At 37.1% G+C, this 24,282-nt stretch overlaps 3 protein-coding genes across 3 annotated transcripts; 1 reads left to right on the forward strand and 2 right to left on the reverse strand.

Moving 5' to 3' along the window:
• Window positions 1-501: 501 nt before the first annotated feature.
• Window positions 502-2,549, reverse strand: LOC125470146. The gene is made up of 4 exons (XM_048568690.1): window positions 2,268-2,549; window positions 1,476-1,599; window positions 1,124-1,192; window positions 502-1,037 (listed from the first exon to the last, which is right to left on the reverse strand). Exons 1-4 carry the CDS (start codon window positions 2,547-2,549, stop codon window positions 502-504), a joined length of 1,011 nt encoding a protein of 336 aa, XP_048424647.1.
• A 7,472-nt stretch (window positions 2,550-10,021) lies between these two features.
• LOC103956112 (coiled-coil-helix-coiled-coil-helix domain-containing protein 10, mitochondrial) lies at window positions 10,022-12,374 on the forward strand. Its single transcript, XM_009368054.3, has 5 exons — window positions 10,022-10,159; window positions 10,825-10,881; window positions 11,016-11,099; window positions 11,186-11,364; window positions 12,048-12,374. The coding sequence occupies exons 1-5, from the start codon at window positions 10,141-10,143 to the stop codon at window positions 12,141-12,143; spliced, it is 435 nt and encodes a 144-aa protein (XP_009366329.1). The 5' UTR covers window positions 10,022-10,140; the 3' UTR covers window positions 12,144-12,374.
• Window positions 12,375-14,942: 2,568 nt separating this feature from the next.
• LOC103956111 (gamma-glutamyl peptidase 5-like) lies at window positions 14,943-19,551 on the reverse strand. The gene is made up of 4 exons (XM_009368053.3): window positions 19,073-19,551; window positions 15,624-15,776; window positions 15,245-15,412; window positions 14,943-15,073 (listed from the first exon to the last, which is right to left on the reverse strand). Exons 1-4 carry the CDS (start codon window positions 19,379-19,381, stop codon window positions 14,972-14,974), a joined length of 732 nt encoding a protein of 243 aa, XP_009366328.1. The 5' UTR covers window positions 19,382-19,551; the 3' UTR covers window positions 14,943-14,971.
• Window positions 19,552-24,282: the final 4,731 nt, after the last annotated feature.

Raw genomic sequence — 24,282 nt, forward strand, 5'->3', positions numbered from 1 at the left:
GCATCTATGTAAATTATAAAGCCAACTCATGTTTCAGGAATGATTAACATAGGAGCGGTTGTCAATCAAACTTTTAATTCTCAAAATGATTCTTCATACTCATCAGTCCAAACAAATTTAGCTCATTTTTGTGTCAACTTGGTCATTGGAGCAGCTAATCGAGAAAAATCTTTAGTAAATCTTTTATAATAATTAGCCAAACCTAGAAAACTTCGTATCTCATGAACATTTTTGGGTTGATTCCAATTCAACACTATTTCCACCTTTAAGTTGTCCACTGTGACGCCTTTATTTGAAATAACATGTCCTAAAAATATTACTTCAGTCAGCCAAAACTCACACTTACTTAACTTGGCAAACAATTTATGTTCTCTTAATGTCTGTAAAACGATTAACAAGTGTTCTTCATGCTCTTCCTTAGACTTGGAATAGATAAGAATGTCATCAATGAAGACAATAACTAATTGGTCCAAATATGGCTGGAAAACTTGATTCATTAAGTTATGCTGCAGGAGCATTTGTTAATCCAAACGACATGACGAAAAACTCATAATGTCTATATCGAGTTCTGCAAGCAATTTTTGGTATATCTTTTGCCTTTACTCTAAGTTGGTGATAACCAGAACGAAGATCAATCTTCAAAAAATATCTAGCACCTCTCAATTGATCAAATAAATCATCAATCCTAGGTAAAGGGTACCTATTCTTTATCATGATTCTATTTAGTAAACGATAATCGATATACAACCTAAGGGTTAAATCACTTTTCTTTACAAATAAGGCAGGAGCACCCCAAGGTGATGTACTAAGCCGAATTAAACCTTTCTCTTGAAGCTCTTGAAGTTGCTTTTTGAGTTCCTTCAATTCCGCTGGTGCCATACGATGTTGAGGTATAGAAATAGGTGATGTTCCTGGATACGTCTCAATGGAAAATTCTATTTCTCTAATAGGTGGTAATCCTGGTAAGTTTTCTCGAAATACATCAATGAAATCCCTCACCACAGGAATAGATTCAATTTTGGATTCACTTATACCTTCTGCAATCATATGTCCAATTTGTTTCTCAAATAATTCACTTTTGTTTTATCCAAAATCGAATTAGGTTTTGAGACCTTTGTATCACCATAGAAAGTAAACTTTTCTCCATCTGGGGTTGTCAAGGTTATCAATTTCTTTCCACAATCAATAATAGCTTCAAATCGCTTAAGCAAATCCGTTCCAAATATTACATCATAATCCAACAAGTCCAACAACAACATTGCAATTCAATTTATGATGTAATATATCTATTGTGGATGATCTACATACTCGATTTACTTCCACACAACTTCCCCAAGGAGATTCGAACAAAAATGGACGTTTTATAGATTCAGATTTTAACTCGAGAATAGATGCAAATGATGTAGATATAAATGAATTCGTAGCACCAGGGTCAAACAATATCCTAGCTAATAAGTTAAATATTAGAAATGTACCTTCCACTAATCCTGCTACTTGACCAACAGCATAAACTAGACCTTGAGCAAGTTGTCCGGGTCTCCTAACACCTGGCAATGCCCTAGATCTCCCTGGTGCAGGTTGTCCTTTTGGACATTGTGCCTGTTGATTAACAAGTCCTCTAAATTGATTCAATGAAGGTTGGTAAGAAGCATGATATGGTGGGGGTGGTGCATGGAGGTGTGGTTGTGGAATTTTAGGTGCCTAGTTCATTTACAACCTTGGAAATTCCCTTTGATAGTGTCCTAATTGCCCACAATAAAAGCAAGATTGTCCTCAAGTTTGACCAAAGAGTGTTTGATTTTGTTGAAAGCGAGGTGGAACAAACCTTGGGCATTTACTACTTTGCCCTACACCTGGGTTTTTATACTCCAAAGCTCTTTTAGAACATAAAATCCCATGTTCTGCCATTAAAGCACGATTAACAATCTCAGCATACCTCTTTAGTTTAAAAAGTTCCACTTTTTCTTTGATCTCTGCCTTAATCCTTCTTCCAACTTTGTTGCTTTAGTAGTCTCATCTGGAATCATGTAAGGTGCAAAACGCATTAATTCTTCAAACTTCGACATATATTGTGCCACAGTCATTTCATTATGGCAAAGATTTGCAAACTCTTTGGTCTTCATGACTCTCATAGGCTCAGGGAATTACTTCTCAAAAAATACAACCTCGAATGTTGTCCAAGTTGTAATTTGAAGATCAAGATTAACTAGCACGGATTCCCACCAGTGATAAGCTTGTCATTCCAAGTAAGTACAAGCAATTGTTACTTTCAGATTTTCCCGAACCCTCTGATCATTCAATTTTCTCTTAATCTGGCGTAACCATTCCTCCGCTTGCATTAGGTTTGGGTCACCTTTAAATATTGATGGTCGGGCCTTCCAAAATTCCCCTTGAATCCTCATTATTTGATCACTTTCTGTTTCCTCATGAGGTTCATGGTTATGTTGATTTGTCTCACAAATCGCTGATGCCATATCATGAATAGCTAATAATACTTCCATATTATTATTGTTCATACCATTATCGCCAAGTCCTTCTACTTCCGCCATCTCTATAACCAAAATTTGAAAAATAAATCTACCATAATAATATTTAAAATAAAATGCCTTAAAGAATAGAGAACTTAAGGAGAAATAAAACAAGAAGTTTGTAAGTTTAATCATGACCAAGCAAATCAGTCCAATAAGAGTAAACCACTTAAAGAAACTTGATCACATTCGCTTACAAAATATACTTTGTAGCTGTACCTTAAGAAATAATAATAAATCAACTAAAAACAATCATTCAAATAGATAGTATCATATGTTGAATAAAAGCTACTTTTGTTGGAATGCAATACTATGTTATATAAAATCAATCAGTAGTTACTTTCTCTTTTTATACTTGTACAAAAGATGTGAAACAAGTCTGATTCACCCCTTTTTTGTTTTCTTTCCAACAGTAGTTCAATCAACACAAAACCAAGCAGAACAAAAGAATACAATCTAAAAAATATAAGTCAAACTTTAGACGTATAAATTAAAATAAACACACCTATTATACATTGCTAACTTATTGGTTATAGGTTAACATCAGTAGCGACACATAATTTACAAAGCTTTCCCAAAAGCTATAAGAAACACGTTTCATAAAGTACAAAAGTACATCGAAACTTCTGTTACGAACAACAGTAAAAATGCATCAACGCCTATCCTTTGAAGGCTATTACTTCTCCCAAAAGCATATATAAGGTTGTACACTAATCACACCAAAAATCAGCCATTCATATCAGCCCTTCACTGCAAATTATTTACACTAGTCACTTCCCAAACCTGAACTTAGTCTTCATTTAAATCGAACTGACATTCAGGAAGTCCAACACTTTCAAAAGGTTCAACAAGGTCCTCTTCAAGGTCATCTTCATCATCAAACTCAGAATGGATGGAGATAATAGGTGGAGGAGTAACTAATGGTGTAGGAATAAAAGCTACATTATAAGATAGGCCTTTCGGAATTTTTGGTACCCCTTGAGCTAGAACTTGAACTGGAACCTGAGCTAAATTAACACTTGGCGGAGACCATATATTTCCACCTAAAGCTGTCACATGGTTCATCACATCACCATAAAGATTTTCACTAGACTCTATCTGGATATGGTATTGAGTCTTGATGTTCAGCAACTTGTTTATATGCCAAACTACTTTCCGTTGCATCTCTGGCCTGTAAAACATTCTTCTATGGTTGCTTTCATATGTATCATACACCAACTCCATAAAGGCTTCATTATGAAGGCGGGTATGGTACAAGTCTTCATTATAAGGCTCTAAACCGTTGGGCCCCAGCTTAAATCCACCCCATGCATCATTTCCATTTGCAGGATGCATCTAAACATCATCATATAAAGTTAGTGATCAAATAACAAATAAACACATACGGTTAAACAAAACCTAGAGCTCTGATACCAAATTGTCACGCCCCAAGCCAAAGATTAACGTAAACCTTGGTTTAGAAAGTGAATCACACCTTAATTATAATCTTAACTAATATAATTAAGAATGTGACTTGAAATAAAAGCATGTATAACTTGCTTGGAATAAAATTAAAATTTAACTGAACAACATATTATTGAAAGTTTCAACCTAAATTTCAACTTATGAACTACTCAGAGTTCACACAAAAGTAGTTCTTTATTCAAACAAGAGAGCAAAAGCCAACAAACTCATCTTTTTATTTCTTTATACATAGTTACACAACAGACAGCAAGCAGACCTTTAGGTTTCTAGTTCTGTACCTGCAAAATTTCGTTAGGGTGAGTTTAAAAAGCTCAGTAGGGACATATACCTTCATTTAAAATAATAAAGTATAATTAACATATCATAATTAAAACCATGATCAAAATGATGCGTAAAAATGAAATGCAAATGCCTTAACTATACCCGTTAATCCACATAACTAAACACCCAAACCTTGTACGTCCCATTCCGTACTTATACCACTTGATCCCGAGTGTTTAAATATATGAACTAAGCCTCATCCCTAAACATCCCTGAACTCCCCATTTTGTTATTCATATTGCCTAAACTCTTCGTTTCTAGTCCCGAATTACCCTTAAAGAATCTATGCATTGTGGGCTCACCAGAGACCTGGTACCTATTAAGAGTTTGGCTCAATTATACAAAAACTAATAGTCACCACTTTAAATTTCTGAAGTTCTTTCCGACAACCCCACTTTACTCCTACATCATGGATCTAAATTTCATTTCGAATATTTATATTCAAATAACCATCAGAAACAGTATTCATATTCAATTTGAATTCAATATGTATATCAAACTTGTATGTGTACTTAAGTAAGAAATAGTTAAATTAATACATATAGAACGTTTCCCAGAACCGTTACCTTGAATTTGATTAATTTTGTTCATCTAAAGAACCCTTCAAATCTTTGAATTTTTCTTCAAAATCACGTTCTCTATCTCTCAATTTCTCTACCCCCTTTTCTATTTCTGATGTTTTCCCACTTTTTTGCAACCCCTTTTATAGTTTCTCAAATCCTACCCAATCCTATCATAGCCATGATGAAAACCTAGCTTCCTAGGCCATCCACCTCCTGCTTAGAGACCTCTGTGTCTCTTCTCAGTTCATCTTCTGCTGAAAACACTCCTTAATGCAATAGGAGATGAGCAACTCTCTATAACACACTCCTTTGATCAATCCAATATCGACCTATCACAAGATTTCCTAACCTTTATCCGATTTGAGAATGAAGAAAGAAGATTTTTTTTCTTCTTAAAGCTGTGGAAGAGCCACCTCCTCCCAGCTTCTTTGTTTCCATCGTACATAAAGGAAGAACGTGAAAGAACGTTCTTTTCTTTTCTTTTGTTAATATATATATATATATATATTTAAATACTACTTCATTACTATACCCAAAAATAGATCCTTATTTGTACCCTAAAACAATTATAATAATAACAATAATAAGAAATCTAATAAATGAAAAGTATAGTATTAAAAGCTATTAAACAAATAAAAACAAAGTAGACTAAAATTTTGTATAAAAACAATTATAATTGCATTTCACTCTTGCTTAAATGAAGGATATTACAAAGGTAGCCCACAAAAATACATATGCATGCCCTTGGATCAAGTTTGTGTGAAGGTTTAGTGTTGGTGGCGTAACACAAGCAGCCAAAGACTTTCATGTGGTTGTAATGGGGTATGGTGTTATAGAGCTTTTCATATGGTGTGCTTTTGGAGAGGACAAGTGTAGGTAATCTATTATTCTATAAGCAGTAGTAAGAATGCTTTCCCCCCAAAATGTAAGTGGTAAGTGAGCTTGGAATCTTAGAGCACAAGCAACTTTTAAGAGATCATGATATTTGCGCTCAACGACTGCGTTTTGTTGTGGTGTTGCTGGGCAAGAATGTTGGAAAAGAATTCCCAAATCTTTAAAAAAATGATGGATTGAAAGAATCTCACTCCCATTGTCTGCCCTGACTTGTTTAATGTTGCATTGGAATTGTGTTTTAACAAAGGCTATAAAGGATTTTAGTAAGTTTTGTGTTTCAGATTTAAAGGCCATAAGATGCACCCAAGTGCAGTGGGAAAAATCATCCACAATAGTTAAAAAATAATGGGCATTGGAATGTGAATGAGTGCGATGGGGACCCCAAATGTCACAATGTATGAGATCAATAGGTGCACGTGTTGAAATTGAACTTAAATTGAAAGGTAGACGAGTTTGTTTTGCCATCGGACAAATTTCACAATGCTTGTTAGGATGAAAGGAAACATTGGGAATTCTTCTAGATAAAAATTGTAATGGTGCATCAAAGGGATGTCTTAGGCGGTAGTGCCATAAATGTTGAGTGGTGGAGACAGCGTTGGTTCAGATTTCTGATGATGGTTTGATGGTTGTGTGTTTGGACAAATAATAGAAACTGTTATGCTCCTTCCCTAGGCCAATCACCTTCATCGTTTTTGGGTCCTGTAAGATACAAAAATTAGGATGAAAAATGACGATACAATGTAAGTCACGAGTAATTTTAATGATTGAGAGTAAGTTGACCCGAAAAGAAGGTACATGAAAGACATTTTTGATGAATAAATTTGGATAAAGTTGTACTAATCGAACATATAGGATATCTATATGTGAGCCATTAAGTAAACCAACAGAATCATGGTAAGGTGTTTGATTTAAAAGATGAGATGAAGAGGATATATGATCACTAGCATTACTATCAATAATCCAAGTTGAATAGTCTTTGGTATTAGGTTTACCTATTACATTTCCATAAAACTTATTTTTACCAAGTAAGGCCCTTATCTAATTGTACTCCTTCTCTGTGAAGTGGGGAAAGTTCTGGTGTGCATTTTCTACAGTGGCGGGTTTGGCATTGTGAACATTGTTGGATGTGGTACGCTTGTTCTTGTTTGGTGGCTTGACTGCCTTGCCCTGGAACTTGTGCCTTAGTGGAAAACCGATAATGTAGAAGCAACGATTAGCTTTGTGTGTATCACCTTCACAGTATGTGCAAAGAAAGGATTTCCCTTTGTTGTCTTGTGATTTTACCGGCTGCTTATTTCTTGTGTTCTTTGTGCCTTTTGTCACATTCATGGCATGAATAATGTGTCATGAGCATCATCAATTGTTGCTGTTTTTCTTCTTGGAATAGAAGTGAGTAGATTTTTCTGATATTCGGAAGTGACTGCATCAAAAGGATTTGTCCACGAACAACAAAATATATGTCATTCAATCCCATGAGGAACTGGAGGATTTGCTCCTGCTCTTCCCTTTTAGAAATCTTTTTCAACCCTTCACAATTACATGAATGTGGAGGGTTGGACATTCCCAGTTCGTCCCAAAATGAACTTAAGTGTTGTGTAGTAAGTTGTTATGGACTGTTGGTGTTGACGATGTTCAACGATCCCTCATTTAAGTTCGAAAATACGGGAAAGATTAACTTGTGAGAACTGATCTGTAAGGTCTGACCAAACCTCAACGGCTGTATTGGAAAAGATCACAGTATTGGTCATGTCTGAGCTAACTAAGTTTAGGATCCATGATTTCACGATTTGATTGCATCTTCTCCAAGCTTCATATTTGGGATCATCCTCCAACGACGCTTTGATTGAGCCGTCAACAAAGTCGAGTTTATTCTTGGCCTTAAGAGAAATCACCATGGCATGACTCCACGTCGTGTAGTTGTCACCCTCCAAGAGTTGAGTGACAAGAGAGTGCCTAGTATGGTCTGAGTGGTGAATATAATAGGGATCATTGAAATCCATAACCTCTATAGGTGAGGTGATGGTGGTTGACTTCTTTGTTGGAGTTTCAGATATAGTGGTCGATGATATAGGTGAAAGCAAAAGTGAGCAATATTAGGCATTAGGATGGCACTCTTGTACCATAAAGAATTTGATAATGAAGAAATAGTTTTCTTGTATATTATGTGTATCTGTACAACTTGTTTACAATACTTATATAGGAATACATTTAGTCTAAAATAAGTAAGCTAGCAGACAAATAGCTAAACTTTAGGACCTAATTATAGTGATTACAGTTTAATTCATTCTCTAATATTTGATCCACAAATCAAGCTTTGATTGATGTTGACTTTGATGTCTAACAGGCCAAGGCATCACAAGATCATAAATGTCCATATTTCTCCCTGTAATTAAGCACCTGTGAAACAGAAACAACAATCATCATCGTAAAAGAAGGTTCAATGTTGTCAATAATCATTTATACAAGCAAATACTGGATGAAACAATTTTACAGGTCACAAATCTAATTCTTAAACCAATTGAATTAAGAATAGAGTAGGAAAGGGAATAAAGAATCATGGAAGCAAAAACATCAAATCTTCATACCATTGTTTCACGTCAAACCTGTAATCTTACATCAGTTGCATCATTCATGCATCACCTATGAATGCAAATTTTGTCCGTGGCTGATTTGACAAAATTCCACCTATAAGAGAACAAACACAGTGGCCTAATTGACGAACACCCCAGAAAAAGGGAGGTGTCTATCAAAAGAGCCTAAGAAAAGGTAGAGAAAAAAATATAATGTGAGAGAATTCTGAATAGTAAGTGGCGATTTCTATTTCCTATAAAAACTTAGCTATTTATAGGGAATAAACCCTAGCAAGCACTGGAATGGGAGGCAAAGCATATTAGCCAGTCCTTAATAATGCAGCCTAGTCTCATAATACGGCCATCTAGTAGTCTTAATGGTTTATATTGGTAAGAGTACAGGTATGGTATGGGTATGACCTGAAGAGCCTGGAGAGCCAGGAGATCCCATAATCTATGTCATGGGTGGGCCAAAAAACCCATAATGTATGGCATGGGTAACCCTCAGAGCTCATGGCCCGTTAGTGGCATAAAATTCAATTACTTATAAGGCAAACTACGTCTTATTCCCTTTAGGTAATTTTGTGGTCAACTTCCGATGTTAAGGATAAACTCGTCACGTTGAGTGTATTGTCCATGTGTCATTCTCCTATTAGATGTGGTTAATTTATGTATCCACATCACCTCACCAAATTGTCTACCTTAGTGACCTCCTCATAAAATAAATATTATACAATTGAAGAAATCATGAGAACAACATTGCCTACGTAGCCAAAGATGAAAAGAAAAAATTGAAAGTGTGGGAGAAAGAGTGACAAATACTAAAAAGAAGAAATTGAAAGTGTGAGATGAAGAGTGACAAATACTAAAAAGAAGAAATTAAAAGTGTGAGATGAAGAGTGACAAATACTACCATGGAAAATGCAGGTGAACTCATGCCATCAATTTGTTTTAACTCTCAATAATTATGTTTGCTGTAAAAATAAAATAACAAAAACAAAGAACATGATTTGAGTAAATCTGAAATGGAAGGATGAAGCAATTAATCCAACCTCCAAATGGCATATGTGCGTCAATTAAAAGATATAGAAAATTAAATGAAGAAAATCACAGATAAAATAGGAAAAATTTATCTATTAGAACTTGTTTGGGCCCAGATTAATGGATTTGGGCCGAGTAAGGTTATAAGTTCGGCCATGGTTAGACAGGTTCAAGTAGCCCAACCTAAACTACTTTAGCCGAGTTTGAATTGATGAAGGACACTTGAAGCTCAAAAGTGGATTTGGCTAAGTCTTGATTCGATCAGGAGTTCTCAAAGATAAGGATGACATGAGAATATTCATAATATTCTAAAGGTTTGGTTAGAACAAAGAACAGAGGAAATTTAGGAGCTAGTGCAATTGATTTACAATCGTTCAACATTGAATGAAGGACCATGATTAATTGATCTTTAGGATTCTCACAGAAAGGATCTATAGGTGATCTGGTCCCTACATGCTTATTTGTTTCTAGATAATTCCAATTTTTCACTCATGACCTTATCTAACAACCACGGCCGGGATCGCATAGCCAGTCAAAATGAGTTAACGGTGATCCTCATCAAAATGTCAAAGTACAAAAGAAGACCATAAAATAGTAGAACAGGGTAGGGCCACGTATCCGAGCGCATGATTCGTTGGCATAGCGTATACACACTCTTTTGCATATAAAATAAAGCGTTCGAGGGCCTTTGGGAGGCCAGATAGGTTTTCCCAGACGCCTCTTCTTCAATTTGTTAAGCTCTCCCCGATATTCGCTGCCATGGCTCGCCGCTCAGGAGGTACGCGCCGCAGAATCTTCTCTTCCTTGTATCTGTTTTCTGCTTTTTTATTATGTAGATCAGAATCCTCCGTTGGGTTTGGTTTCCATTTGTTTTCGTTGATTCTAGGGTTTCGGGTTTGCTGAGAAAACCATGAATCGATATGAAATTTATTTTTCTTGTACAATAGCATATGTGGATGTCGCTGTTTAATTAGGGTTAGGGTTCTAGGGTTTCTAATTTCCAAGGAAATGGAGGTTCTAGGGTTTATTTCCAAGGAAATGGAGGTTCTAGGGTTTAACTTAATTTATAAAGATTTTTATCTAATCGTTTTCATTTGGTTTTCTGAATTAGGTTTATTGTTTGGCTAGGCGAATTAATACATCCACAGAGACATAAGGGATGCTTTATGAATTGTGTTTTTCCTTTTGTAGTGCGCTTTACATGTTGTTACGATGTTCGTAACCGAATGAAAGTTATTAGATGTGAATTCTATTATGAAATTTTAGGGCTTGTATGTTCCCATGGCTGGGATAAACACTATGCATTTTTGTTGTAGTAACTTTTGGAGAGAGCTTGAGTTTGGGTTTGATGTCTTCATGTCACAGTGATTTAAATGTGTATTCATTTTCCCCATTTACGGGTTGTGTATGGTTAGTTTATTGCTCGTTGAACTCCTTTTGCAGGTCGATCTGCCCGCCCAGCTCCCCGTCATGCACCTGCACGCAACCCTCCTCAGCCTGGTACTTATTTAGGACATTACTGATAAATTAGCACTATTGCTAAATTAACATTTATTGCAGCAAGATTTATTTTGTTTGTCAATATATAATATTGCCCTTTCACCTCTAATTGCATTATCTGTGTTACAATGCAGTTCGCCAAGCTCCTCCTCCAGCTCCGGCTCAGTCTGGAAGTGGTGGATCTATGCTTTCCGGAATTGGATCAACCATAGCACAGGGTAATTTGTTTGTCTGGTTGCTTATTTCTGTGTTTGCACGATAATAAAAATTGGTCTTGTATGTCTGACTTCCCCTCGTGTTGCAGGTATGGCTTTTGGTACGGGAAGTGCCGTGGCACACAGAGCTGTGGATGCCGTGATGGGTCCTCGCACTATTCAACATGAAACTGTAGTCTCTGAGGCCACTGCTGGTGCTCCAGTCCCCATGGCTAGCAGCATGGGTGGCTCAGATGCATGCAGTAATCACTCCAAGGCATTCCAAGATGTATGCAGAACTCTACACCATTTTCCTTTTATTTTCCTGAGAATTTAGTGTCTCAAGTAAATGTTATTATGTTTCTTTGTTATACTTGTGGATGAGTAAGGGGAGGAATAGGAATGTACCCTTCTAGTGTTTAATTTATATTTTATCTTCTCTTGCCCTGCTGCATTGCATTTCTTTGGTGTGAAATTTGGTAGTATCTTGCTAGAATTTTTTTTATACCCGTTTCCAAGAACTTGTGGTGCCTAGCGTGGATTTTTTTATTTGTAATTTCATAATATCTAGTTTCCTTTTGTTGTTTTAGCATCGAATGAGTAATCTACAGAATCCCCTGTGGAATTTTCATTCCAAATATCCTGGATTTTCAAGTGCTTTTCAGAAGGGTGTTGTAATGTTTGGCATGGATATCCTTGTGTTTTTATTTTTGGTGAAATAACCAAACGATGATATGAATCATGAGATATTTGTGTAATGACGTTTCATGCATCTGGAAGAGTTTTCTAGGTAGTTGAGATATGAATTATCTTTTTAATGGTTTTCACGTCGGTTTATTTGACCATCAAAATGTTCTTGTTTCAACATTTATCTTGTAATTTATTTGACTGATCCTTATTACTGAAATGAAATGAAATGGGAAGTGTGAATTGGTTTCAGAACTAACTTCAGTCTATTTGTTGACATTGCAGTGTGTCAACCACTTTGGAAGTGATATAAGCAAGTGCCAGTTCTACATGGATATGCTGTCCGAGTGCAAGAAGAACTCCGGCATGTTGAATGCCTAAGCACACTACTTCCTTTGCCATGAGATGAATTATTACCCGATTTAAACTCTGAACGTTTTATTCATTCCTGTGCCTGTCATGATGGTGAATTAGTGGTCTATTGTGGGGGAAGGATTTATAGAAATCTTTGTATGCATGGTTTTACATGCTGCGTTAATTAGTACCTCTTATTTAAACTCGGTTTCTTGTTACCGAGTATTCATGTTGGTAAAATAATGATTTTTGGAGCTATACTGGTTTCCGTGTTTTAAGTGCTCATGTCTTCTGCTCTGGTCTTTTCTTTACTGGAGCTGCTGTGGGAAGACTTTTTTTGAACAAATGATATTATTTACACTAAAAGGGAGGGGGTGGAGAGGGTGAGATTAGCCAGCCTTACAATGGGCTAGAAATAATGTGGTTCAAATTTGTCTTTGGCGAGAATTGATCTTAAGGTCTTTTACAAGTGAAGGAATAGTAGAAATATTATTAGATCGTAGTAGTAAATGGTAGGGCATAAAGATTTATTTGTAAAGAAAATGCAATGTTCCTCTCCCAGTAATTCCAGCCCATGGAGATAGGCTGGTCCAAAGCCTAAAAATAGGCTGGCACCATCAAAATCCACTCCAGCCGAGCTGAATAGGCTGGCATCCAGCCCAATCCAGCTTGTAGGCTGAGCCAAAACGTGCTGAGCAATGTCTCGGCCTATGTGACGTCACATTGGCATCCAGCGAGGCCGACACCTTTTTTTTATTCTCTTTTTTTATTTTATTTGTTTTTTGCGTCAGGCGCGTGGGAAACATGCGCGCGTAGGGTGTGTGTTCCAGACAGAAAAAGACAACGGGGCCTGTTGTTGTAGGTGTAATAATTGGGAGTTGCAAGAAGCCACGTGGCGCGTCTTCGTTCGTTGGATTTTCAATGGTAAAAAAAATTTGAAATTCAAACCCAACGGCTAATGACGTGTCGAGTTTTGGGCCGTCCGATTCCTAAATCAACAATTCACGATTTTTGCCCAAAAAACGTAAAAAAGAAAAAAGAAAAAAGAAAACAGTTAGAATTATGACTATTGACCATGTGTCCAAATCTGGGTGGTTGGATTTCAATCTTTTTCAAATCCAACGATCCAGATTAATAAACTTAATAAAAATTTAAAAATATATAAAAATTTTAAAAAAAATTATTATTATTTTTCTACAAATACCTAACCATCATCTTCCACTTTACACCACTTTTCAATCTTAACTAAATTATTGTAAACAGATAGTGACACGTGGCGCTTCGGGATTAGTTGGAAAATTTTATCGGAAATCTATCTACAAAATAATACTTTTGGTTTTTATTATTTTATAAAAAAATTAATAATATTTTAATACGAATTGACTAGACTTTGTGCCAGCGCATTTTTTAGGAATGAAAATGCATTTGGCCAATTACTGTTCATTGAGGTCAATCATTATTCATTTGAGTGGATTAAATGGGCTGGGTGTCAGTGCATTTTTTAGGAGTGGGCTTGCTTGTTTCCAAAGTACTACTCGGGTCATTGAGCTTGAACAAAATGTATTGTTCCTCTCCCTACTGCAAGAAATCCTTCTCTTTGTTATAAGAATTAAGAAATTCATTCTTAATTTCCCAACAACCTATAACCTCAAGCCCATTGTTTTCTATTTCCTCAAGCTTTAAGCTTTTTCCTTCCACTTCTCATCCTCTACCTTTGAAACCTCAACCACCAGTGTCAAATGCTCACCAAGACACCAAGAAAATCCTTAAGCCCTCATTCCACACTCAAGCTAACACCAAAGGAAGCTCATGCACTCTCATCTGCTAAACTTGTGAATCCTTTAACTCCCATACCTCAAGCTCTCATGCCAAGCCATTTTTCAGTGTTAGCATATCATCACCAAGCATTTCGACAATTGCCAAAAAACTTTATCATCGTCGGGAGAATCTCAACATAACATCACACCAAACACTTAGCAGCTTCTGGCAAAAACAACAAAGCATTCTCTAGGGACTTGCTTCTCCTTCAAAATGCTTTGGGCCTAGTTCATGCACTCATATCTATTAAGAACCGTTAACGTGTGATCAGACAAAGACCCAATTAGTTAACATGTTAGATCTGAAACTCGTTATTTTTGTGTCATTTTGAGTCGAGTTAACAGATCGTGTGATAAATTGCCAAGCCTAGTTGAAAATGTTGAGCTGTGAACAACTTGTTGGCCCACTGCTAACAAATCCAACCCTCCACTGCTGGACCCTTTGTTACGCATTTTTCTAATTAAAGTTGTCTTCTTGAGAATGTCAACATTATAGTGAGAAAAGAAGAAATCCTTCATGTGGAATTCTTCACTTAAAAATTTTATTATTTTTTTATATAGAGTTATACAAATGTTGCGTTGTCCCGGACACCAAAATTCTCAAGACCGGCCGTGCAACTTCCTTCATGTCTTCCCTCATCTCTACTTTAATCTGTACTGTTATAAAGTTGTTTGGACTATAATTTTTCTAGGCATTGGATGTCAACCATTCGAACCATAATTAAATATTAGGATTGATTTGCAGTAATTTTTGTTTCCTTTTCGCTGCATGCTAGGCCACGGATGTCAATCATATTGTACTACCTGAGTGAGATGATCAGAAAATGCAAAGATTTTATTAGCAAAATTAAGCAACCTTGCAAATTCTTCTTCAAATTATACTTGATAACATATTAATCCTTAAGCTGCCAACCTAAACACAGTTACCAACCTAAGAACACCGAAACAACTAACGACCCTTTCTTAGCCTCTCCTCAACACACAACATATTCACACTTAATTTTTTTTCTTTCTTTCTCATAAATTAGTCATTTATCATCATAATTCACCCTTGAGAAAGCTTCTGCAAACCCTCTTCCATGCCTCTCTGTCTGGCTCACATGCCTCCACCTTGGCCTTCAATTCTTCAGTTTCCGAGTCCTAAAACCAAATCAACAATAACAAATTAAACTGTTGCATGATTTGTTAACTAGACGAACATTTGAAAAGATAATGATAACGATTTTGATACTCCCAATTTAGCTTCTGGACCGCTAAGCGGAAAATTTATAGAGTGTTTACGATCACAAAAATGTTATATAAGTATATTACCAAGATGTATTCGAGTTTGGCAAGGTGATCGATAAGATTGAGAAGAATGTCTTTGGTGTACTCGGGGTGTCCTTGGATTCCCATCATGTGATCTCCATACTTAAACATCTCCACACCAGTCTTATCCGACCAGGCAATTAACTCAGCCTTAGGCGGCAGTTCCCACACCTATTTTTTTTAATGAGATCAATGAACATGAATTTATCTATTAAAACTGATGTATAACAAGTTAAGCAACATATAATTAATTAAACTTGACTTTCGTGCATGGTAAGGTAAACCCTAAGCCCTAAATGCTAAAGTATTTTGCATGAAAGTCAAACTGATATTGTAGGACGATCAACGAAGGAGAAGTAGATTTGTGGACAGACATACACACCTCATCTCGATGGATTTCATATATGGAGAGAAGAGCTGGAATTTTGAGAGTGGATAAGGCCTTGGAAGATGATGACACGTGGATGGTTCGGATTCCGATATCCCAGCCTGTGATGGCTCTGCCAGATTTTCCTCCCAATGCACGGCTCAATATCTAATCAAAGCCACAACTCTCAATCATTCATCACAAACATAAACAAGCATCAATGGCATTAGTTTGAAGGGTGGAGAAGGAGTTGGCTGCTCAACCATTTTCAAGCAACCCAAAAAGAAATATAACTAACTAAAAACTAATAGAATTGACATATAAGTTATAACACACCAAAAAGTCGAGGCCATCTATTGTGTCCTAAAAGAGCAATAGAACGAACTAAATCTTTTACTTTCGTTTATTTTTTCGTGATTTTTTTCACATTAAGTGCCTCCATATTTCAAAATATCACATCCTCAACCAATGGCTCGTTTATTAATCAGTAATCAGAATAACAAGAATTGTATTGAGGAGGAGTTGGAATGAAGTGGAGTTAGAATCAGATTCCTATTGACGTTGTTTATTAAAAATTTATGGAATCAGAATAAAAATAATACGATTCTGTATAAATTATTTACTAATATAATTCACATGAATACGAATATGAAAGCCAATGTGTGTGATTATAAAAGCTCTTATTCTAAATAATATATTTTAGATGCTACTTACTTGTATCACTATTCCTATGCACAGCACAATACTTATTTTTTAATAAAACTTTTATTAATTAACCTAAATAAATTTTAAAGTTTTTTATTTGTTAATTGTTTTTTGAATTCAGTAGAACTTTTCCAGCAACTAGCCAGCTATGCAAACATAATAAAGCATGTCTCGTATTTCAAAAGAAAATTCAAGGAAATAAGGGCTACCACCATGGACAGAAGAGGAGAACATCGACTAAGGACAATAGAGGGAGGAGAGGCAGCAGCCATATCCCATGTATCAAGTAGTGGGAGGTGAGGTGATTCATCCACGAGAAGAATCAGAATCCCTCCCAATAAAGGCAAAGTTGCATGGAAGTATTAGTATACAAGTATATTTTTAACGTATGCATGTGGTGTTGGACACGTTTCTCTTACTTTCATAACAAGCAATTGGCGACAGTGCGAAACCATGCACACGTTTCTCTCTCCTTCCTCCAAACCAAAGCACCCAAAAGTCACAATCCCCACTTTTCTATTTCCTCCCCCACGATCCAAAAGAAGAGTGTATTTTTCTCACCATCCTAAATGTTGGTACTGCTTACCATCTTATCAATTACTATTTTTCACCTCTTCGTCCGCTATTTTGGAGCAACTCTCTATAGTTTAATCCATCCCAAACCCTCCTATACGCTTTATTTTGAGTATAGATCCGTGGGATTTGGGGTGTTATTGTGGTTGTGGTAGGTTGAAGCCACCTTCTTCCGCTGGTTTCCAAGGTGGCCGTGCGTTTTTTGTCCGTTTCAGTGGCTTAGCCACCTCGCATGTCAAGATTTGAGCCGAATTCACTATGTTTGTTTGTGGTGCTTGATCACTGGATAAATACACCCAGTTTGACACTTTTATGTAATCATGTTTTAACTCTAATTTTATATTGCTATTGCTATAAAATAATTAAAAAAAAAAAAACACCGAAAAGCCAGAAGCACACAACATTTCCTATCAAGTTTAGTTTAGCCACCGACAAATTACAAAATGTCATGGAAACTTTCATAGATATTATATTTAATTCTGCCAACGTCAATTGAATTTAACTTTTATAATATCTATTGGCCAAAAAGAAAAATATATGACCATAAACCAATATACCACGCCTCTTTTGTCCTAACCCAATCAAATCACACTCAGGAACAAAATATTAACCTAATTCAACACACATTACACAAATTACACGCATGTTTAATTTTATACCCACCTCTCTTTAGTGTCAGTCACCGACTCTTGTTTGAGACCCAAATGCTAGTTTGTTAGTTCACAGACTCGGACAGATTTTTATTGGAATTTATGCTCTATTTGAATGAGCAGCAATGTGATTTTGTCTCTGAGTGAAAGACAACCAAAGCAAAACAAAAACAAATATGGCCAGATATTATATTATCTTTTTATGACATATTTGATCTTCAAATAAGGAATGTATCAAGTAAATGGATGTATCGTTGCTAAGACACAAAGTGTCAGTCAAAAGATAATGATAATAAAATGAGAACCAACGCTGGTTCTCCAATAACGTAAGGGTAAACCGACAAGGCTATGTCGCAAACATCTAAGTGTTGCAACCTTTAGTGGCCTTCTGGATATATAATGTTGTTAAGTAGTGGGCACCAGCTACTCCTGATACATTTTTGTCAAATATATACATATAGATGGGGAACAAAATCAAGCGTTTTAATCAATGGTCAAACTTAGAGAGAAAAAGAGGGCACCTTACTTATTATCTGTACGTTTCTTCCATGATTAATAAGAGATAACACGTGTTTCTTATTTTTTTTTTTAAGCCAAAAAAGTTTAACATTATGTCTATAATTTTTTGAAAAATAAAATATGTGTTAAATAATTATTGGACCAAATAAAAAAAATGAGTATATAAATCGCTTACTAATGAATATTTAAGTATTATTTTCAAACGGTTACTTAACTTATTAATCACAATTAATTCTGTGCTCCCATAAAGACTCTTATACCCTTAGTCTGAAATGACTGAAAATGTCAGTGTCCAGCACGAAACAGTCTTTTTCCCACCATTTTGTTCTTCCCAATAAGTGTTTAAAATTTCTTTAATATTATTGATATTTCTGTAAAAATATCCGAAAAATCAGAAAAAGACATGAAGGGGGTAAAGTCTAAACTTCACTACATATAAGAAAAACTCTTAAATTTAAGCTAAAATCAACATATTTTGTTGAAATTTCCCACATATCGGTTAAATATCGGAGAAATCCTTATATTTCGTTTAAACTAATATTTGACAATCTCCAAAATTTCATTTTTTATAACTTTCATCGAAAGCAACTGATATTGATATATTTATCGATATTTCAACATATTACATATCGATATTTCTACCAACATCAACATTTTAAAAACTGTTCCCAATATGGCATCCAAAATCAAAATCCAAAAAAAAAAGAAAAAAAAAATTCAAATAGGAAAACACATCAAAGCAAAATATACTAAAACGACCAAAATGCCCTTTCTTAAAAAATCCAATTTCCAAATGGAAAAAACCAACCGATTACCGATTCGACGAAGAAAACAAAAGACAGACAAAGAATGAATGAACAATATATACAAGGATGAATTGTGAATATGATTTTTCTCATCAATTCATTTGATTTGGGTTCAAACCCACACTCATTTCTTAGTGTAAATTAGAGTAATAATATCGCTGGTTCTTGTGAAGATGATGACAAAAATAAAAATGATGGAATGATTATGTACCTGATGACCAAAGCAAATGCCGAGAACTTTTTTCCTGATGGAATCCAATTTCTGGAGGAGGGAGAGAAGCCTGCAGATCCAGGCATCAGTGCCGTGGGCATCCCTGCTGCTTCCGGATATCACAAACCCATCGTAGCTTTCAATCTCATCATCCTCCGGAAACTCACCGCACGCCACCCGGTACAAGTCCCAAGCCTCCCCCTCCTCCGCCAGCATTCTCAGATACACCCCAAAATATCCCCCGTACGTCTTTTTCACAAACTCCGTGTCCTCTGCGCACAGAAGCACTGCGAATTTCTTCCCACCCATCTCAGAGAGAGCGAGGATTAATTGGATTTCTTAATGGGGTTTTGGAGAGAGATATTGCAATGCCTCTCTGCCTCTCCAAAAGAGGAAATTTGAGAGAGAGAGAGAGAGAGAGATGGTCTGGTCTGGTCTGTGTAAATGTTGAGTTTTGGGTGTTGAAACTCCCTGGACTTGCAAGAGAGTTGGCCACATGCTTTTAAACTGCTGGGTTCTAGAAACGCTCACGTTTCGAAGCCAAATTTACGATTTTGACACCTCGGTTTCCCAGAAATACCCCTTGCCATTTGAACGAACGATGGTATTTACACGAAAGGGAGGGATAGAACTTAGTCTTATAATGGGTGAGCAACAATATAATTCAAATTCGACTTTGGCAAAAATTAAACTTAAAACTTCTCACTTATAAATGAACATAAATGTTACTAGACCAGTAGTAAGTACTAAGTGGCTACCCCTTGCTACTTGGGTCGTTTTGTTTTTTAATTTTTGGTGTTTGATTTTTTATGCATGCTGGCTACAGTGAACGTAAATGAATCTGCCCGGCTTAATGGCCTCCATTAGAAGGTTAGATGAACCTTCTCATATATAATTCCCACGTACGCAAACTTGCCTTTTTTGCTGGGAAGAGATACTCTTCGGATCTCTTCCATAAAATCCATCAAGTCCACTTATTTGGACCCTTAAAATTTGATCAAGCGGCTACAAATAAGAGGTCCCTTAAAAATATAATAATTTTAACCGTTGAATTAAATTTTAAGAATCCAAATAAGTGAACTTGGTGACTTTGGTAGGAGAAATCCGAAGAGGATCTCTTCCCTTTTTTGCCCACTACTCACCATCACCATGCCTAAGTTTAGGGCTCAAAAGTTAAAACCCGGCAAAAAAAGAAAGAAATCTTTTATTTGGATATGTTTATCATATTTAGCGTATGTGATTGGGGTACTAAAAGGTATTGCGTCTAATTAAAAAATTGTTTAAACGGAAACAATATCTTTTGAGCTCATACCGGCGTGCTGCGGGTTACATGCAGATTATTGAGGAACGATAAGGATCCTGTTCCATGGATTATTATATAAAGAAAACTAAAGAAAAATGTTTGAAAATTTTGAATTTCAATGATAAAGATAAAATAAAGGGTAAACTGAATAGTACCAGGATTGACTTTTTAGTGTAAAAATGTGATTTTTGGTTAAAGTGAACAATATCGGAATCTTTTCGTTAAAGTTCTCTATTATATATAAGAAGTAGCTAGGGCTTAATGTTTTCTTTGTTTACATGATGGATGTACACTGTAACATCCCACATCGTCCAGGGGAGTGATCCTTAAATGTATATTCTAATCCCTACCTAGAACGAGGCCTTTTGGGAGCTCACTGGCTTCGAGTTCCGTAGGAACTCCGAAGTTAAGCGAGAAGGGGGCTAGAGCAATCCCATGATGGGTGACCCACTGGGAAGTTGCTCGTGAGTTCCCAAAAACAAAACCGTGAGAAAATGGTAAGCCCAAAGCGGACAATATCGTGCTACGGTGGTGAAGCTGGGCTGAGAAGTGATCCGCCCCGGGCCGGGATGTGACAATTGGTATCAGAGCCTAATCCTGGCCGTGGTGTGCCGACGAGGACGTCGGACCCCTAAGGGGGGTGGATTGTAACATCCCACATCGCCCAGGGGAGTGATCCTTAAATGTATATTCCAATCCTTACCTAGCACGAGGCCTTTTGGGAGCTCACTGGCTTCGGGTTCCGTAGGAACTCCGAAGTTAAGCGAGAAGGGGGCTAGAGCAATCCCATGATAGGTGACCCACTAGGAAGTTGCTCGTGAGTTCCCAAAAACAAAACCGTGAGAGAATGGTAAGCCCAAAGCGGACAATATCGTGCTACGGTGGTGAAGCTGGGCCGAGAAGTGATCTGCCCTGGGCCGGGATGTGACATACACAATGACGGCATAACCATGAATCCTATTTATATTAACTTCTTCCTTATCTTCTTTTCTTTTACTGCATGAATTAAGATTGCCCTTATCAAAAATCAAAAGAAAGTTTTTTGTTTCTCCATCTATCATCTTACATTTACTAAGTTTACGGATATTGAAAAACAACGACGTTGGGTTGTAAGAAAGAGAGTATTTTCATGTAATGAAATTAGATTAAGGGCAAAATCTAGGTTATAAGTGTTATCATGGTTTCATGTAATGGAATTAGATGAAGGGAAAAATGTAGGTTGTAATTGTTGTCATGGTCTTAAAAGACGCCAAGCAATAGTCCGACAGCGAGCAGGAGCCTAGCACCTATAGGCTAGTTTGGGGCCTAAGCAGTTTTTTGTTTTTTTTTTTTGTTTTTGTTCTTTTGTTAATTTAATTAATTTTGTTGTATAAAATGTTGAAATTTTCAGGTCAGAGGGCTGAGGGCCTCACCCTAACATCACTGATACTATCCCCAACTTGGTAATTACCATATGCCCAACTCGTCAGGTATGAGGTTTTATCACAAAAGGCCTCGGTGTTAATTAGAGTGGGGTAATCCTATTTAAACTCTTATTCTTCTTTCCCTTTGGTCGATGTGAGATTCAATAAAACATATAAATAAATGTCTACTTTTGCTTAAAAATTACATAATTGTATTGGGATAAATAAATTACAAAATAGAATTAGATATAAATTATAAAGTACTAGACCATGTTGAAAACATGAAGAACAAACATAATGAGTGTTCTTCTAAGCATCTAACAAGTCTCTTACAATTAATTGAATAACTAAAATACAAGATGAAAGTTATCTATTTTCTGTCTAAATGAAAGTCACCACGCCACTTCCTTAGATTTTTTTTTCTTAAAAAAAAAGAGCAAAAAAAAAAAGGTTTCAAACCGCCCAGCTCACCTAGACCACCTAGGCGGGCAAGGTGGATGCCTAGGCAAGTTTAGGCTGGCACCTGGATAGGTCTAGGTGCCATTTCTTAATTTTCTTAAATGCCTAAGGATTAATTGGGACGATGGTCAATCCCCTATATTGCATTATCAAAGAATGAGGTTATAAATGTGACGTTACTTCCGATTCAACATAAGGAAATAAACCAAAACTCTAATTGTTACCCGTCATGGAACCAAAAATAATCCCAAAAATTCTAGAGGCGACACATGGACTTTTACTCAAGAAAGACAAGATTGCCCTCAATAAATGGGCAGGCTCCTCAGATACTCCCATGCGCAGCTCACACCCCTGAAGATCTCAGCAATTGAATACGATTGCACACAGCTCACCTACCCTTGGCAAGGAAAAGAGAAAGCATTAACGATAAGGATTAATTACCCAAATCTTATCTTTAATACATTCCCAATTGAAGAATGACTCCAATCAAGTAAGTAATCCCCATTTAAATCAATAAGGGATAATTACTCCATTATCTCAAGATATTATTTCCTATTTAATATTTTGAGAATATTTTCCCATAAACATTGGCCAATAGGATGCTGCTATGTGTAGGGTAAAACCCTAACACTATGGCCGACCCTCTTCCCTATACATACCCCATATTCTTCCAAATTTCAGAAGCTTTTGCTACCCTTAAAAAGCCCTAAACACTTTACTCTCTCAAATAAATTGACTTAGGCATCGGAGATCCATTGGCCTAACCCCCTACCTCTTGGGCGCGTGAAGCTTAGGTTTTTGATCAAAGGTGTTGATTGTTTCGCAGGTGCATTTTCGTCAAGATTGAAGACGGCGAAAATTTGCTTTGACAAATTGGTGCTTTCATTGAGAGCTAATTCAAATACTTAAAGAAGCCATTTGCATTTGTTTCTTGAATTTTCTGTTACATTAATTTCTCACACGTCATATCAATTAATTTTTCAGAGAAAAGTTTCTTGATCAATCATTGGAGAAAGGACATAATGGTAGGAAATTCAGAAACCATGACGAATGGAACCCCTTACGTACAAGGATTTGGAAGGAGAGTGCAGACGAGGACATAGCCCCACGACGGCGATCTTCAAGGCTCAACGCAACGACAAGATGAACCCCACCACTGCCACCGGGACCCAGCAGCTACGGTAGGGCCACCAGGCCATGACCCAGATGTAAGCACTGCTACCCTTGCAGCACCACAGCCCTCAAAATCTTGGGCAGGAGGCCCAGGTCCACTCCTTAACCTATGGGCAAGAGGCCTAGGTCTACTGAGAATCAGGCTGAGCCCAAGAGGCCCAGACCACTGCAGCTAAAGCCGCCAGCCAAACAGCCCAAGTCGTAGCAGCTGGAGCCCAACCAGCAGCCTAAGTTGCAACAGCTCAGGCCTAACTCGCTGCTAAGGTAACTCAAGCCTATTTAGTTTCCAATCGAGTCTAAGCTCGTGAGGAGCCAGCGCTGGCCCAGCGCGGAGCATAGGCCCAAGGCCAGCTGCCACACGCGTGAGCCTAACGCACCCATATGCATGGCCCAGCCACTAAGCTGGGTTGGCCTGCTCGGCGACCTGTTCCGATTACCTCTTCCCCCAACCCAATCCAATCCGAGGCCACTTTCTGATCACTAATCCCGCGATCGACTCAGGGTTATTTTCACCCCACATTTATGCAGGAATGCCTGTTCTGGGCTCAAGCTTTGTACCTATAGTCCACTATATTTCCACCATGCATGAAGAGGTCTATTATCTAGACTTTTCCAATCTAAATGGTGAACACTACCTGCCCCAGCAGGTAGCCAATTTGATGAGTGCCCTCGCGTAACAGACCACCTTGGTGAACCAACTCCTCGAGCATAACGAGATACAGCGCGCCCCAGACCAGGTGTCCCGCAGCAGGATAAAGGCGGAAGAACGTGACTCATTTCAGCGACATTTTGGCAAAGAGCTGCTCAGCCCACCATGAACTGTGCATTCGGGTAGTGTGCACTTTAGTTTGGGCCCTTGGGAAAACTTCTTC

The sequence above is a fragment of a genome, unplaced genomic scaffold (assembly GCF_019419815.1).
Source record: "Pyrus x bretschneideri cultivar Hongxiangsu unplaced genomic scaffold, Pyrus_bretschneideri_v1 Contig49, whole genome shotgun sequence".
NCBI lineage: Eukaryota > Viridiplantae > Streptophyta > Magnoliopsida > Rosales > Rosaceae > Pyrus > Pyrus x bretschneideri.